The following is a 15,408-nucleotide window of genomic DNA, read 5'->3' as shown; positions in this document are numbered from 1 at the left end:
AAGCTCCGGATAGAGCTTGATAGATATGCCCCAAAGTGTGTTCCCGGACTCTCTCCAAACGTATAGACCAATATAAACTATTGTCCAATGTAAAAGGTAATTTAAAATGTGTAATCTTTACTCTTCTTACGTGCTGAATCCAATAGCTATCGGCATATCACCCTGCCTACGCGTTTCATTTGTCCTCTGCAAACTTTCTCAAGACCATGGGTGTTTTTATTGGTCTATACGGTTGGAGAGAGTCCGGGAACACACAGAGCCGCAAGTGAAGCAGAGGTCGCTACCTGAAGAAGTGTGTGGAGCAGAGAGACTCACGTATAAGGCAATTTTTAATTAATCTCTTGTAAGTGCAATAGATTGTGTGCACAAAATAAAGTTAAAAACGTTTTACCTTGAATCTGGGATGTGCTTTGTGCTCTTTTTTAGCACTTTAGTTATGAGTTTTATGCTACAGCGTTGTACCATAAAACTCATAACTACTGACTTTTAAATGCGTTAGGACTCTTGACAGAGTAGGGTGTACCGCTCTCTTGTTGGCCTCCCAGGACAGACTCGTAATACCGGCGCTATGGAAGTCCCATAGAAAAAAGACTTTACAAAGTTTACATAAGTCGTTTTGCGGTAAGGCCAAAAAAGTGTGCGGTGCCCCTAAGCCTGCAAGACTCGGAATACCAGCGGTAGTGAAAAAGCAGCGTTAGGACCTGTTAACGCTGCTTTTTCAGCCTAACGCAAAACTCGTACTCTAGCCGTATATTTGTAAACAATCTAATATACTCTGGCAGGAAAAAATAATCATTAGGAACATATTAAACGGGAGAAGAAAAATATGAGTAGATTTTACAATGCAATCTCCATACTACGTTTCCAACAGAAAGAATATTACAATTCTAAATATAGGTGAAACCACCGTCAGAACAGCATAATAGTTTAGTACCAAAGTATTAATCACTTACAATAGCAGATGATATTCAGTAATAATACATACCTCTCCTTCTCTATCTCTAATGATAATCTTTTAAAATCTGTATCAGATGTGTCCTGTTGCAGTAGCCCAAAGTCACAGGGATCTTCTCTTTTCTCAAAGGAAAAGCGTCTTGTTGCCAACTAAAAAGAAAGATAGTGATGTGATTACATATTACATATCAGAAGAGCAAATATAGTGGTTCAATCATGTGCTTTTAAAAGTGAATAAAGAAATAATAAAACTAAATGCAAGAAAATTAAAGGTGAATACATAGTTTTTCCATATACAGCCTATACCTAAATAATAAACAAGGCATACATATATTAACCTCCGGGTAGCCAAAGATGGCTGTAGCATGTAGGACGAGATTACGAGTGAAGAAGTATTTATTTCTCGCTAACTGCGCTTGACTTTGGGTATATGCACGCGTTTGGTTTATGCACGTGGTTTATGCACATGTGGGGTACTGCGCTTATTACAAGGTGAAAGTAAAAAGTTTCGTTCACATGCTAAACTGACGACCGTGTTAATGTCTTCTCCTATAGACTTCAATAGAGCACGAAAAGTGGAAAAAAATAACACCCTTACTCACACGCAAACCTGATCGCATTTTCTCAAGTGCACTGAATATTTCACACATATATATATATATAGATGCTTATATATAGGTATAGATATATATACAGATATATATAGGAGTATCTATTTAAAAATACTTAGAACATATTCCCTTATGTGAAGATGCGTAAGCTGCATCCAGGTGGATTCCGAAAATGGCAGGGTGGTTCCATCACCACAATAGACTGCCCTTCCCGAAAATGTCAGGGTGGTTCGGTGGTTCCATCACCACAATAGACTGCCCTCTGGGCAGGCTTTCCCACTAGGATATATATATATATATATATATATATATATATGTATACATTTATATTTATGTGTTTATATAACACCTGAGACCCAATATCTTTGAGCCCTTATAACTTTTTATTGCAATTTTATTTTTTAATAATTTTTATTAGATAGTGTTATGAGTGTAAATGCACTGCACAATAATAATAATAATTAAAATTTTTGTGCAACTTTTTAGTCGAGTGTAAGAGTTAACCAGAGCTCTGAGGTTGTGCTATCCCAAAGTGTGTTAAATTCAATTGAGTTTGAGTGAATGCGTTTACTTTCAACTTGTAAAACACTGCGATAAACCCGATATCGCTTGTGCGTTATATTAAGTGCACCACTCGTAATCTGGCCATAGTGTAGTAATTTAACACAGTTATGGTCTTCTTAGGGTGCCAGGAGTTACAAATGTTCAACATTTAAAGGCACATGCTAATGCAAGAAACGACTTAAGGGCCGATTTATCATATGTCTGTCCGACATGATCCGCTCAGCAGATCATGTCCGACAGACATTGCTGAATGCCGACAGCATACGCTGTCAGCATTTAGCATTGCACAAGCAGTTCTGGTGAACTGCTTGTGCAATGCTGCCCCCTGCAGATTTGCGGCGCTAGCAGGGGGTGTCAATCAATCCAATCGTATCTGATCGGGTTGATTGCTCTCCCCCGCTCAGAGGCAGCGGACCAGTTAAGGAGCAGCGGTCTTAAGACCATTGCTTCTTAACTGCTGTTTCCGGTGAGCCTGAAGGCTCATGCGGAAACAGATATATTAGGCACCATACAGTGCTTAATAATTCCACCCCTTGCTCTGATTCATTAGAACTCTAAATAATTAACCTCTGCAAGTTTTTCAGCCCCTGAGCAGGCCACATCCTATCAACCAAACAGTACTGGTTTTCACACCAATACCCGACTATTTCCTCCTTGTGGGAATTAAGCATATCATTATCGAGGGTCAATAATTCAATAATTACATGCTCTAAAAAATTAGAGTGTCAGTTTTGTAATAGAATGTTCTTTATGATTGTAAAAAATGCAAAAACATCCAAAGTTAGAAACTTGTTTAAACATATTGTGGAGCTGTTTTTTTTCTAGTGTAAATTGCGCTCACGTGAAAATGCTACCACAAGTTTATCGCAAGCATATGTGCACTTGTTTTTCAAGTTAAAAGAAAAGATTTCCAAAGCCAGAGCTGAAAGTAAAGTTAGATTCCAATTGTGAAGTTACTTACCAGTTACACCTTTTACAAATGCAAATCACTATTACAAAGGCCATTGAGCATGAATGTCCCTTACAATACAAGTTTTGCAACGTGTGATACAGTTTGCATAAAACACGGTCGGTACAAAGAGAAAGATTTGGCTAGTTAGTTCCTCTGTTAGAAAGAAATCACGCTTTTTAACTTTTACAGTGTGAGAAGTGTAAAAAAAACGCACTGGGAAAATGCAGCCATTTTATTAATGCAAGATATTTCAATCCCATACTATTACTCTTGTTTCTAAGCCAAAAACATTTGAAAATACGAAACTTTTTTTTTTGCCAATAAGCTAACAAACATTTTTACAGTATAATGCAATTAAATTGCATCCCATCCCGTATACCCATAATGCCCCAGCTCAAATGGATAAACAATATTTTTTTCCTATTAACACAAATGCCATTGATTTCCATATCTCTAAATATATACGTCATTGTCACCTCATCACAACACGAAATACTGTACTTTAAAAAATAGCTTTTACCTGTGGTCCCCCACCTATACTGTAAATATTAAGTAATGGTTATAGACATTGTAATATTTTTTTCACTTGCAACTTGTAATATGGATTCTAGTAAACATATTGTGACGTCGCAATCGCGTCTGTGCTTAAAGCGGTAGCAAATCTGCTCCACTTGTAATCTAAGCCATTTGTAAGAATCTACAGCAATTTAGTCTGAAAAGAGCAGAAGGAGAGGCACTCACAGGATGACAAAAAGCACTTAATTCTAGCAGTCTCTGCTTTGCCATCCGTTCAGCTTCTCTGGCTTTGTGCAGGTCTTGTTCTAGATGCTCAGCCTCCTTAGCTCTGCCAAAAATAAAGAGTTCATTAATGCTTTATACGTACACTTTTTATTCTTTTTTAAAATGACTTGAAATGCAAATTCTAGTATGAATAAAATCCTGTAATCTGTAAAAGCATTTTAGTTTTATACCAATTTCCCAATTTAATAGTCTACGCATCTCCTTCAAAAAGGGATATTTCTTAGGGGTCAATTTATCAAGCTCCACACGGAGCTTAATGCCCCGTGTTTCACAGAAGTTATAAAGTTATGAAGACCACTGCTCCATAACCTGTCTGCCTGCTCTGAGGCGGAGGACAGAAATCAACCCGATCAAATACAATCGGGTTGATTGACTCCACCTGCTAGAATCTGCAGGGGGCAGCATTGCACCAGCAGTTCACAAGAACTGCTGGTGCAAAGATAAATGCAGACAGCATATGCTGTCAGCATTTATCGATGTGTGGCGGACATGATACACTACATCGTATCATGTCTGTCCGCACAATAATAAATAGACCCATAGGCCTCTATTTATCAAGGTCTGGCAGACCTGATCCTGTTTTATCTTAGTTTATATAAGGAGATCAAGCACAGGTCTTCATAACTATAAACTTTATTAAGAATGCTATACACACACACACTATGCAAGAGGCACTTCCTGACTCTACCATTGTGCACATAACAACAGGTTGATATGGTTCATACCAACTGATAATCTCAATATCACACATTTCCCTTTTTCTTTTTAAACAACAGAAAACTTAAAGTACATTTTTTTTTTAACTGTAGTCTATGTGAAAAAACTTCAGTCCCTTTTAACATTGTTCAATTAGACGATTAGGTTTTTTGATATATCGACCTGACCTTGTTTGCATTGCATCACTGGCAGGCAAGTCAGTCGAGCTTTGCAAAGTTTCTCTGGCATCTTCATTCTCCAACTGCAATGGAGTGTTCAATGTATCCTCACAGGTTTCCTTCACTGCCGAATTGTTGTGAACTGATGGAATAGCCATCAAATGTCTACGATTCCTACGTAAAGATTGCCCATCATTGGTTTGAACTACATACGATCTTGGAGAATATTGCTGGATAACTGTCCCTTCAGTATTCCAGCTGTTTGAACCTTGTACTCGCACAGGAGTTTGTACCTGAAGATTCTCCAAAGGCTTTGCAGCTCGGTCATAGTATTCATTCCTTTTTTCTCTGAGTTTCAATTTGGTTTCTATTACATGTTTTTGTATGAACCTTTTCCAAGGTTTCACAACTGGTACTCGTGTGACCAGCTGTCTGCCAAACAATAATTCTGCCGGTGACTTCCCACATTTTAAAGGAGTAGCTCTATAGCTAAGAAGAGCCAGACATGGATCCTCGTCTGCATCTGTTGCTTTACGAAGTATGTTTTTCACTATTTTTACTCCAGCTTCTGCTAATCCATTTGCTTGTGGATATCCCGGGCTGGATGTTCGATGTTCAAATTCATAGGTACTGGCAAAAACCCTAAGCTCTCTACAATTGAATTGAGGACCATTGTCTGATATTATTACTCTTGGAATGCCATGTCTCGCTAAAATTGATTTTACTTTTTTGATCACTGTACATGCTGACTCATCTTCCAATAATGCTATCTCTGGGTAATTAGAGAAGTAATCCATTACTAAGATATAATGCTGATTTTTGAAAACAAACAAGTCCATTCCTAACTTTTCCCAGGGTGCCAACGGGAAGTCCGTATCCAGTATAGGCTCTTTAGGTAACTGAGGTCTGAATTTTTGGCAAGTCCGGCATTGAGTGATCATTGTCTCAATGTTTTCATTCATATTTGGCCAGTACAAAATGTCTCTAGCTCGTCTTTTTGTCTTTTCTATACCTGAATGACCTTCATGTAGTCTTTTCAGTATTTGACTTTGCAAACTCGCTGGTACAATTATCTTTTGTCCTTTCAAAAGTACCCCTTTTATCAAAGAAATTTCAGAAATGTATGGTCTATACAGTGATGGCATTAGTGTCTTAGATTTGCCACTAGAAACTGCTTTCTTCACTTGACTTAAAAGAGCATCTTTTTTTCTGTAGCCTGTTCTATTGCTGCCCACATTGCATGACTAAACGGGGCTGTCTTCAAGATCAGATTGATGTGAACAGTCACCTCTTTCTGCAACTGTAAGTCCTCATTGTTAAATGGTAAGTAAGCTCGTGACAGAGCATCCGCTACCACCAACTCCTTACCAGGTATAAAATCCAAGGTGAAGTCATACCTTTGAAGTCTCAGCAACAAACGTTGAATTCTTGGAGGTGCATCTATCAAGCCCTTTTGGTAGATGTGAATCAAAGGTTTCTGATCAGTTTCTGCTGAAAATACTCTTCCATACAAATAAACATGAAATTTTTCACATCCGTAAACTAGTCCCAGTGTTTCCTTTTCAATTTAAGCATATAATTTTTAGTATCTGTCAATGCCCTAGATGCATAAGCCACAGGCATCCATCCCGAGCCTTGATTTTGAAAAAGAACTGCTCCCAATCCATTTTGTGAAGCATCAGTTGACAACTTTGTTTTTGCTGTTGGATCAAAGAATTGCAGAGTTGGTGCAGTAGTAAGCATGTCCTTTAAAAACTTCCATTCTTTCTGGTGATTCTCTGACCATTCCCAGACATAGTTTTTTCTGAGTAGTTGTCGCATTAGTACAGTTTTGTCTGGTAAATTAGGTATGAACTTGCCAAGGTAATTCACCATTCCTAGTAAGCGTTGTATATCTTGCTTATTTTCTGGCTGTGGCATTTCTGTAATTGCCTTAATCTTTTTCATGTCTGGTAAAACACCACCTCCTGTGAGTTGTTCTCCCAAATATTGAATTGAAGTTTTTCTGAATTGACACTATGGGGGGTAGTTATCATCGTGCCAACTTTCCTGCCTTCGCCGGCCCAATACGCCGGCCTAAGCTCGCCTACCTTCGTCGCCGCGGACCTGAAAAAATATGCCTAAGTTATCAAAAAAAGCTGTCAAAAAGCCGTGGGGCGATGAGCAGCGGACTGTGAGAGTTATCACTCATCCGATCTCGCTGCTCTTCGGCTGTTTGACAGCTTTCTTGCTAGCCTGTCACTAAGCACTCACACTAAACTACACTGCTCTAACCCCTATACCGGCACCCCCGGAGCCCCCCGCAACTAAATAAAGTTACTAACCCCTAAACCGCTGCTCCTAGACCCCGCCGCAAGTCTTATAAATGTATTAACCCCTAAACCGCCGCTCCCGGACACCGCTGCCACCTACATTATACCTAGTAACCCCTATCCTGCCCCCCCTATACCGTCGCCCTCTATAATAAAGTTATTAACCCCTATCCTGCTGATCCCGCACCTCGCCGCAAATAAATAAATAGTTTAACCCCTAAACCGCCGCTCCCTTAACCCACTGCAACCTATATTAAATTTATTAACCCCTATCCTGCCCCCCCTACACCGTCACCACCTATAATAAATTTATTAACCCCTATCCTGCCCCCCCCTACACCGTCGCCACCTATAATAAATTTATTAACCCCTATCCTGCCCCCCCTACACCGTCGCCACCTATAATAAATTTATTAACCCCTATCCTGCCCCCCCCTACACCGCCGCCACTGTAATAAAATTATTAACCCCTAAACCTAAGTCAAACACTAACCCTAACACCCCCCTAACTTAAATATTAATTAAATAAATCTAAATAATATTTCTATTATTAACAAAATGAATCCTATTTAAAACTAAATACTTACCTGTAAAATAAACCCTAATATAGCTACAATATAAATAATAATTATATTCTAGCTATCTTAGGATTTTTTTTTATTTTACAGGCAACTTTCAATTTATTTTAACTAGGTACAATAGCTATTAAATAGTTATTAACTATTTAATAGCTTACCTGGCTAAAATAAACTGAAATTTACCTGTAAAATAAAAATTAACCTAAGTTATAATTACACCTAACACTACACTATACTTTAATAAATTATTCCTATTTAAAACTAAATACTTACCTGTAAAATAAACCCTAAGATAGCTACAATATAAATAATAATTATATTGTAGCTATCTTAGGATTTATATTTATTTTACAGGTAACTTTGTATTTATTTTAGCTAGTTAGAATAGTTATTAAATAGTTATTAACTATTTAATAACTACCTAGCTAAAAGAAATACAAAATTACCTGTAAAATAAATCCTAACCTAAGTTACAATTAAACCTAATACTACACTATCATTAAATTAATTAAATAAACTACCTACAAATAACTACAAGTAAATACAATTACATAAACTAACTAAAGTACAAAAAATAAAAAAAGCTAAGTTACAAAAAATAAAAAAATAAGTTACAAACATTTTACAAATATTACAACAATTTTAAGCTACTTACACCTAATCTAAGCCCCCTAATAAAATAACAAACCCCCCCAAAATAAAAAAATGCCCTACCCTATTCTAAATTAAATAAAGTTCAAAGCTCTTTTACCTTACCAGCCCTTAAAAGGGCCTTTTGTGGGGGCATGCCCCAAATTTCAGCTCTTTTGCCTGTAAAAGAAAAATACAACCCCCCAACATTAAAACCCACCACCCACATACCCCTAATCTAACCCAAACCCCCCTTAAAATAACCTAACACTAATCCCCTGAAGATCATCCTATTTATGTATCCTATTTATTTAATTTAGAATAGGGTAGGGCATTTTTTTATTTTGGGGGGGGTTGTTATTTTATTAGGGGGCTTAGATTAGGTGTAAGTAGCTTAAAATTGTTGTAATATTTGTAAAATGTTTGTAACTTATTTTTTTATTTTTTGTAACTTAGCTTTTTTTATTTTTTGTACTTTAGTTAGTTTATGTAATTGTATTTAATTGTAGTTATTTGTAGGTAGTTTATTTAATTAATTTAATGATAGTGTAGTATTAGGTTTAATTGTAACTTAGGTTAGGATTTATTTTACAGGTAATTTTGTATTTGTTTTAGCTAGGTAGTTATTAAATAGTTAATAACTATTTAATAACTATTCTAACTAGCTAAAATAAATACAAAGTTACCTGTAAAATAAATATAAATCCTAAGATAGCTGAAATATAATTATTATTTATATTGTAGCTATCTTAGGGTTTATTTTACAGGTAAGTATTTAGTTTTAAATAGGAATAATTTATTAAAGTATAGTGTAGTGTTAGGTGTAACTTAGGTTAGGATTTATTTTACAGGTAAATTTCAGTTTATTTTAGCTAGGTAAGCTATTAAATAGTCAATAACTATTTAATAGCTATTGTACCTAGTTAAAATAAATTGAAATTTGCCTGTAAAATAAAAATAAATCCTAAGATAGCTAGAATATAATTATTATTTATATTGTAGCTATCTTAGGGTTTATTTTATAGGTAAGTATTTAGTTTTAAATAGGATTAATTTAGTTAATAATAAAAATATTATTTAGATTTATTTAATTAATATTTAAGTTAGGGGGGCGTTAGGGTTAGTGTTAGACTTAGGTTTAGGGGTTAATAATTTTATTACAGTGGCGGCGGCGTAGTGGGGGGCAGGATAGGGGTAAATAAATTTATTATAGGTGGTGACGGTGTAGGGGGGGCAGATTAGGGGTTAATAAATTTATTATAGGTGGCGACGGTGTAGGGGGGGCAGATTAGGGGTTAATAAATTTATTATAGGTGGCGACAGTGTAGGGGGGCAGGATAGGGGTTAATACATTTAATATAGGTTGCGGCGGGTTCAGGGAGTGGCGGTTTAGGGGTTAATACATTTATTATAGTTGCGGTGGGCTCCGGGAGTGGCGGTTTTGGGGTTAATATGTATAGAGTAGCTTGCGGTGGGCTCCGGGAGCAGCGGTTTAGGGGGCAATAACTTTATTTAGTTGCGGCGTTGTAGGGGGACAGATTAGTGGTGTTTAGACTCGGGGTACATGTTAGGGTGTTAGGTGCAGACAGCTCCCATAGAAATCAATGGGATGTCTGTCAGCAGCGAACTTGTACTTTCGCTATGGTCAGACTCCCATTGATTCCTATGGGATCCGCCGCCTCCAGGGGCGGCTGATTGAAAACCAGGTACGCTGGGCCGTAAAAGTGCCGAGCGTACCTGCTAATCATTTGATAACTAGCAAAAGTAGTGAGAATGTGCCGCACTTGTGTGCGGAACATCTGGAGTGACGTAAGAATCGATCTGTGTCGGACTGAGTCCGGCGGATCGAAGCTTACGTCACAAAATTCTACTTTTGCCGGTCTCGAGCCTTTGATAACTAAGGCGAATCAGCCTCGCCACAAATACGCTACGGAATTCCAGCGTATTTGAGGTTGACGGCTTGATAACTACCCCCCTTTGTCTTATTGAACTTCAAATTATTCTCCTTAGCAACATCTAAGACCATCTTTAGCCTTTCATCATGTTCTTGCTTGGTTTTACTCCAGATCAGAATATCATCAATGAATACGGTTGTGCCTGGTATTCGTTCAAGAAGTTGCTGCATGGTACTATGAAACACTTCTGGTGCTGAACACAAGCCGAAGGGCAATCGTTTGTAACAGTACCTCCCATAAGGAGTATTAAAAGTGCAGAGTTTCATGCTTTCCTCCTCCAGTGGAATTTGCCAAAATCCTGAGGATGCATCCAGTTTACTGAATACAGTTGCTCCACTTAGCTCCCCAAGCAATTCTGGTTTTGTTGGTAAATGGAAGTGTTCTCATAAGATGCTTTTATTCAGTTCCTTGGGATCAATACAGATTCTGAGACCCCCATCCGATTTTTCCACCAACACCATAGAATGAACCCATTCAGTAGGTGTCTTGATTTTCTTAAGACGATCCCTTAGAGCAACTGGAACATTTCGCATGGCATGCACTACTGGACGAGAACCTTCTTTTAGTTGTATTTTATGTTGCATTGGAAGACATCCTATTCCTTCAAATACTGCAGCATAGTCTGTTAATAAATGTTCTATGTCCTCTTCTTTATTAGTTCCATCAATGGCATTTACCCTTTTAATCAGTCCTAAAGTTTCACACATTTGTAGACCCAGTAGAGCTGGTTTGTTTCCTGGAACTACCAGAATGTTCATTTTATGCATTTGATTTCCATATTCCAGGAACACACTGCACTTACCAAGCACTGGGATAAAATCCCCATTCTATATCTTTAGTTTAACTGAGCTTTTCAGAAGTTCTGGTTTGTTCTTCAATTGGTGATACTTGCTCTCAGGAATCAAATTAGCTTGTGCACCTGTATCTACTTTGTAAGCAATATTAGTGCCATTTGTAATAGCTTCAATAACCCACTCCTTATCTGTAGCTTTGGTTAAGTCAAGTATTCCAATAAAGAATTCTTCTGATTCCTCACTTTCTGACTGGTCAACAATGTGAACCATTTTTTTAGCTTTACACATCTTTTGAAAGTGATTCCTTTTTCCACATTTTCTGCAGATTTGCCCATAAGCCTGACATTGTCTTATGCCATGTTGCTTTCCACATCTGGTACATAGCCAGTCTGATTCAGGCTGAGAATTTGCTGTTTGTGTGATAAAACTTTTTCCTTTCATTTTATTTTCATAATTGTGGATGCACTTTGTTTTCCCCCACTGTAACTGACATTACTGATGTTGCTGCTGTACTGTGGCAGAGTGTGCACACTTGTTCCTGTGCTGCCTCTGAACTTTGACAAATTTCTACTGCCTTTTTCAGTGTTAAATCTTTCTCTCTGAGCAAGCGTTCTTTAACCCTTATATTTCTGCTGCCCATGACTAACTGGTCTCTGATTAATGAGTTACACATTGCTCCATAATTACATGATCTACTCTTCAGTCTGTTACATACTCCTCAATAGTCTCTGTTTCATTCTGCATTCTACATCTGAAAAGATACCTTTCATAGGTTTCATTGCGTCTAGGTACACAGTACTGTTCAAATTTGTCTAGAACAACCTGATAAACATCCATTTCTTCATCTGTAAATGTGAAGGTGTTGTATACATCTATTGCTGCTGACCCTGCTACAGTCAGAAAAAGTGCAATCTTTTGTTCATCATCTTGCTCCTGAGCTCCTATAGCTCTAACATATAGCTGGAATCTTTGCTTAAACCTCTGCCATGCATCTTCCATATTACCAGTCATTTTCAATTCTGGTGGAGGATTTAATTTTTCCATCTTAATGTTCTGAATTATGCAGTATTAATATAAAAGTCTGTAGTGCTGTTAGAATCAGTCAGTTGTACAAGTTATGATGCACTTACTCAGTTCATGAGAAGAAGCTGTTGTCACTCTGCCAGAGCCTTGACTCTCACACTTTCAATTTGCTGCAAAGATTTCTAATGGATTCCTCAGAGTCCTTGCTTGTCAGTTCAGATGGAAGCAGGGAACTCCTTATTCTGACACCATGTTTTATCTTAGTTTATATAAGGAGATGAAGCACAGGTCTTCATAACTGTAAACTTTATTAAGAATCTATACACACACACACTATGCAAGAGGCACTTCATGACTCTACCATTGTGCCCATAACAACAGGTTGATATGGTTCATACCAACTGATAATCTCAATATCACACAGATCCGATAGTGCGGATCAGGTCCGCCAGACCTCGCTGAATACGGCGAGCAATACGCTCGTACTTGATCGGGTTGATTTCCGGCGATGTCTGTCTGCCTGCTCAGAGCAGGCGGACAGGTTATGGAGCAGCGGTCTTTGTGACCGCTGCTTCATAACTGCTGTTTCTGGCAAATCTGCAGGCTAGACAGAAACACGGGGCATCAAGCTCCATTCGGAGCTTGATAGATAGGCCCCATAGTCTTAGACAGGGCTTGTGATTGGAGCATACTTGCTTATCAACTGTATTTATAGTGGCATTTTGCAGGTGTTAAATACCAAGGAAAAGAAAGGAATTTGTTGAAATAAAATAAAATGCTATAACTAAATACAGCTTTTTTATTTTTAGTTTAGAATGTCCCTTTAAATTTACAATTAAATCTCACACAAAGAGGCATATCTATCAATCTCCGAATGGAGCTTGAGGGCCCGTGTCTCTGACGACCGCTGCTCCATAACCTGTCCGCCTGCTCTGAGCCAGTGGACAGAGATCGACACAATTCAACCCAATCGAGTATGATCGGGTTGATTGACACCGCCCTGCTGGCGTTACACCAGCGGCGGCACAAGAGCTGCTGGTGCAATGCTGAATACGGAGAGCGTATTGCTCTCCGCATTCAGCGAGGTCAGTCGGACCTGATCCGACTGATCTTTAATGAATAGGCCTCAAAGGCTGAGTTTTTCAGTGGTGGTCTTAATAAAATGCAAAGCTTTAAATCATAGGGCTTGCATTTCTCCCCTCGCTTGCATACTTCATCATTCTATTAACTGTGTGAACATTTCATAACGTAGGTAACCCTACCACAAATTACATCTTTTTATCAGACTCCTGTGTTGATTTAAAGGGACAGTCTACTTGAAAATTGTTATTGTTTAAAAATATAGATAATCCCTTTATTACCCATTCCACTGTTTTGCATAACCAACACTGTTATATTAATACACTTCTTTTTTTACCTCTATGATTACCTGTATCTAAGCCCCTGCAGACTGTTCCTTATCTAAGCTTTAGCTTTTTACAATCTTGCATTTTAGCCTATTAGTTTTTGTGAACCCATTATTATTCTCCACAGGAGTGAATTCAATATTATTTATATGGCACAAATGAACCAACACTGTCTGGCTGTAGTACAAGATTGTAAAAAGATTTAAAAAAAAGCTAAGGGGCTTAGCAACAGGCAAGCTGGGGAATAGCTAGTAAAGGATTTATTTGTCTTTTTAAACTATAATATAATATATATAATATATTTTCATTCATGGTTGAAAACAATACATCTATAATTGCAATTTATGATTTATTACTTTAATATATAATATTAAAGTATTTAATATATATATTATATTAAATAATAATATATGTCATGCTTCAGCTAGAGCATAAAAGAGAAAGGCAGAACCTTCTTTCAACTGCACTTTAACGTGTGTAAGTTCCACAATAATTAATTAATAATCTATTAATTAAAATAACAAACTAAATGTGCCAATTAAAATGTAGAGCTTTGAAAGATTTTATAATCATGGAAATAAAATAATTTGCAGGTTCCAATGGGAAATTGTTAGTTTTTGTCACCAATATTTAAAAAAAGGGAGGGGGGAAGCTTGCTCTGTTGTATCCTCTTCAATTCAAACATATATTGAAAATAATGGTTCACCTTCTATCTGACTCCTTGAGAAGTTTCACTGTGATCATATCAGCTTCTCTCATTTTCTGCTCCATCAGCCGCATCTCGTCTTTACTTTTGAGAACAGCTAGCTCCAGTCTCTGCAGCTCCTGTCTTGCTTCCACTGCATCCTGGGCCAAGAGCTTGGCCTCTTCCTCTGCGATTTGAGCCTTTTCAGCCATCAGTTCAGCCGTCTCATTTGTTCTATGCTGCAAACCAGGACAAATAATGTACATCGGACGGACTACTATCATTTCAGCTAAATTTAAACTCTAAACAATATATTTTCAAATAAATTTGTAAGTGTAATATATGTTTTATTGCAGTGGCTTTATATTCTAAAAAAAACATTGCAATCACTTATATTTCAATACTGCATTGACTCCTATTATGAAACTTAATGAAAATATGATCATACAAATTAATATTATTATCTGGGACCTTCATAAAAGTTTTTGTGATTTGTTATGTTGTTTCACTTTGCCCAGTAAGAATTTTTATTCATAAACTCTCATTTGCTGTTTTCTTATTGATTTTTTAAATTGGTCATAATTATGTAGCTGATTAAGAAATAAACAAGCAATTACTGATTTTTTAATAATCTATTAGGAGAATAAACCATGTAAAAAAAAACAAGGGAGCTCCTCATAAGTTGATAACAAATATAGATATGCAATCTCCCTTCTCTTTTCACATACTTTTCTCTATGAAAAAAATATGATGATGCTTAACAGTTGGCCAATGACAAGTTTTATCTAAATTTGGTCACTCACTATTGCTTCATTAGCCTGTCTGGCTTCATCCTCCAATTGGAAAAGACGTTGCTCCAATTCCTCTTTTGCTCTTTCTGCCTCTTCCCTTAACTGTTTTTCTCTTGCTAGCCTCTGATGCTCCGTCTGGAAAACAAAAGTCTATAAAACACCTGGTATGCTGAATAAAATCCAGAAGAAAAAAATACAGTGCAATACAAACATCCATAAAGTACCTTATGAGATTATAGATACTTGCCCCATCAGACTTCTGTTTTTCATTTAGCATGCATTGATTGAATTAATAATGAATTAATAATTGAAATGAATAATATCCCAGTGCCTTTGCTAATGGTGTTGCTTTATACTAACTATGAAAAGGGATCAGATAAACAGACTAATCCTAAATCAAATTCCTTACAAAATAGTTAACTGAGAAAGGCAAAATATTGTTGCATTATTATCATTATTTAAAGGGCCACTAAACCC

General features: G+C 37.1%; 1 protein-coding gene across 2 annotated transcripts in view; it reads right to left on the bottom strand.

Annotated features, from left to right (window-relative positions):
• LOC128653902 (merlin) overlaps positions 1-15,408 on the bottom strand; it is a 207,576-nt gene that overhangs the window by 40,870 nt on the left and 151,298 nt on the right. For both annotated transcript variants that reach the window (XM_053707462.1, XM_053707463.1), the window contains 4 exons: positions 14,944-15,066; positions 14,162-14,379; positions 3,823-3,925; positions 986-1,104 (listed from right to left, as the gene is read on the bottom strand). In XM_053707462.1, coding sequence (XP_053563437.1) covers positions 986-1,104; positions 3,823-3,925; positions 14,162-14,379; positions 14,944-15,066 — 563 coding nt within the window. The remainder of the gene's footprint in view (positions 1-985; positions 1,105-3,822; positions 3,926-14,161; positions 14,380-14,943; positions 15,067-15,408) is intronic.

Source organism: Bombina bombina, chromosome 3 (genome assembly GCF_027579735.1).
Source record: "Bombina bombina isolate aBomBom1 chromosome 3, aBomBom1.pri, whole genome shotgun sequence".
NCBI classification, from domain to species: domain Eukaryota; kingdom Metazoa; phylum Chordata; class Amphibia; order Anura; family Bombinatoridae; genus Bombina; species Bombina bombina.
Note: the sequence above shows the minus strand (reverse complement) of the source record. Positions and strands in the feature narration are given on the sequence as shown.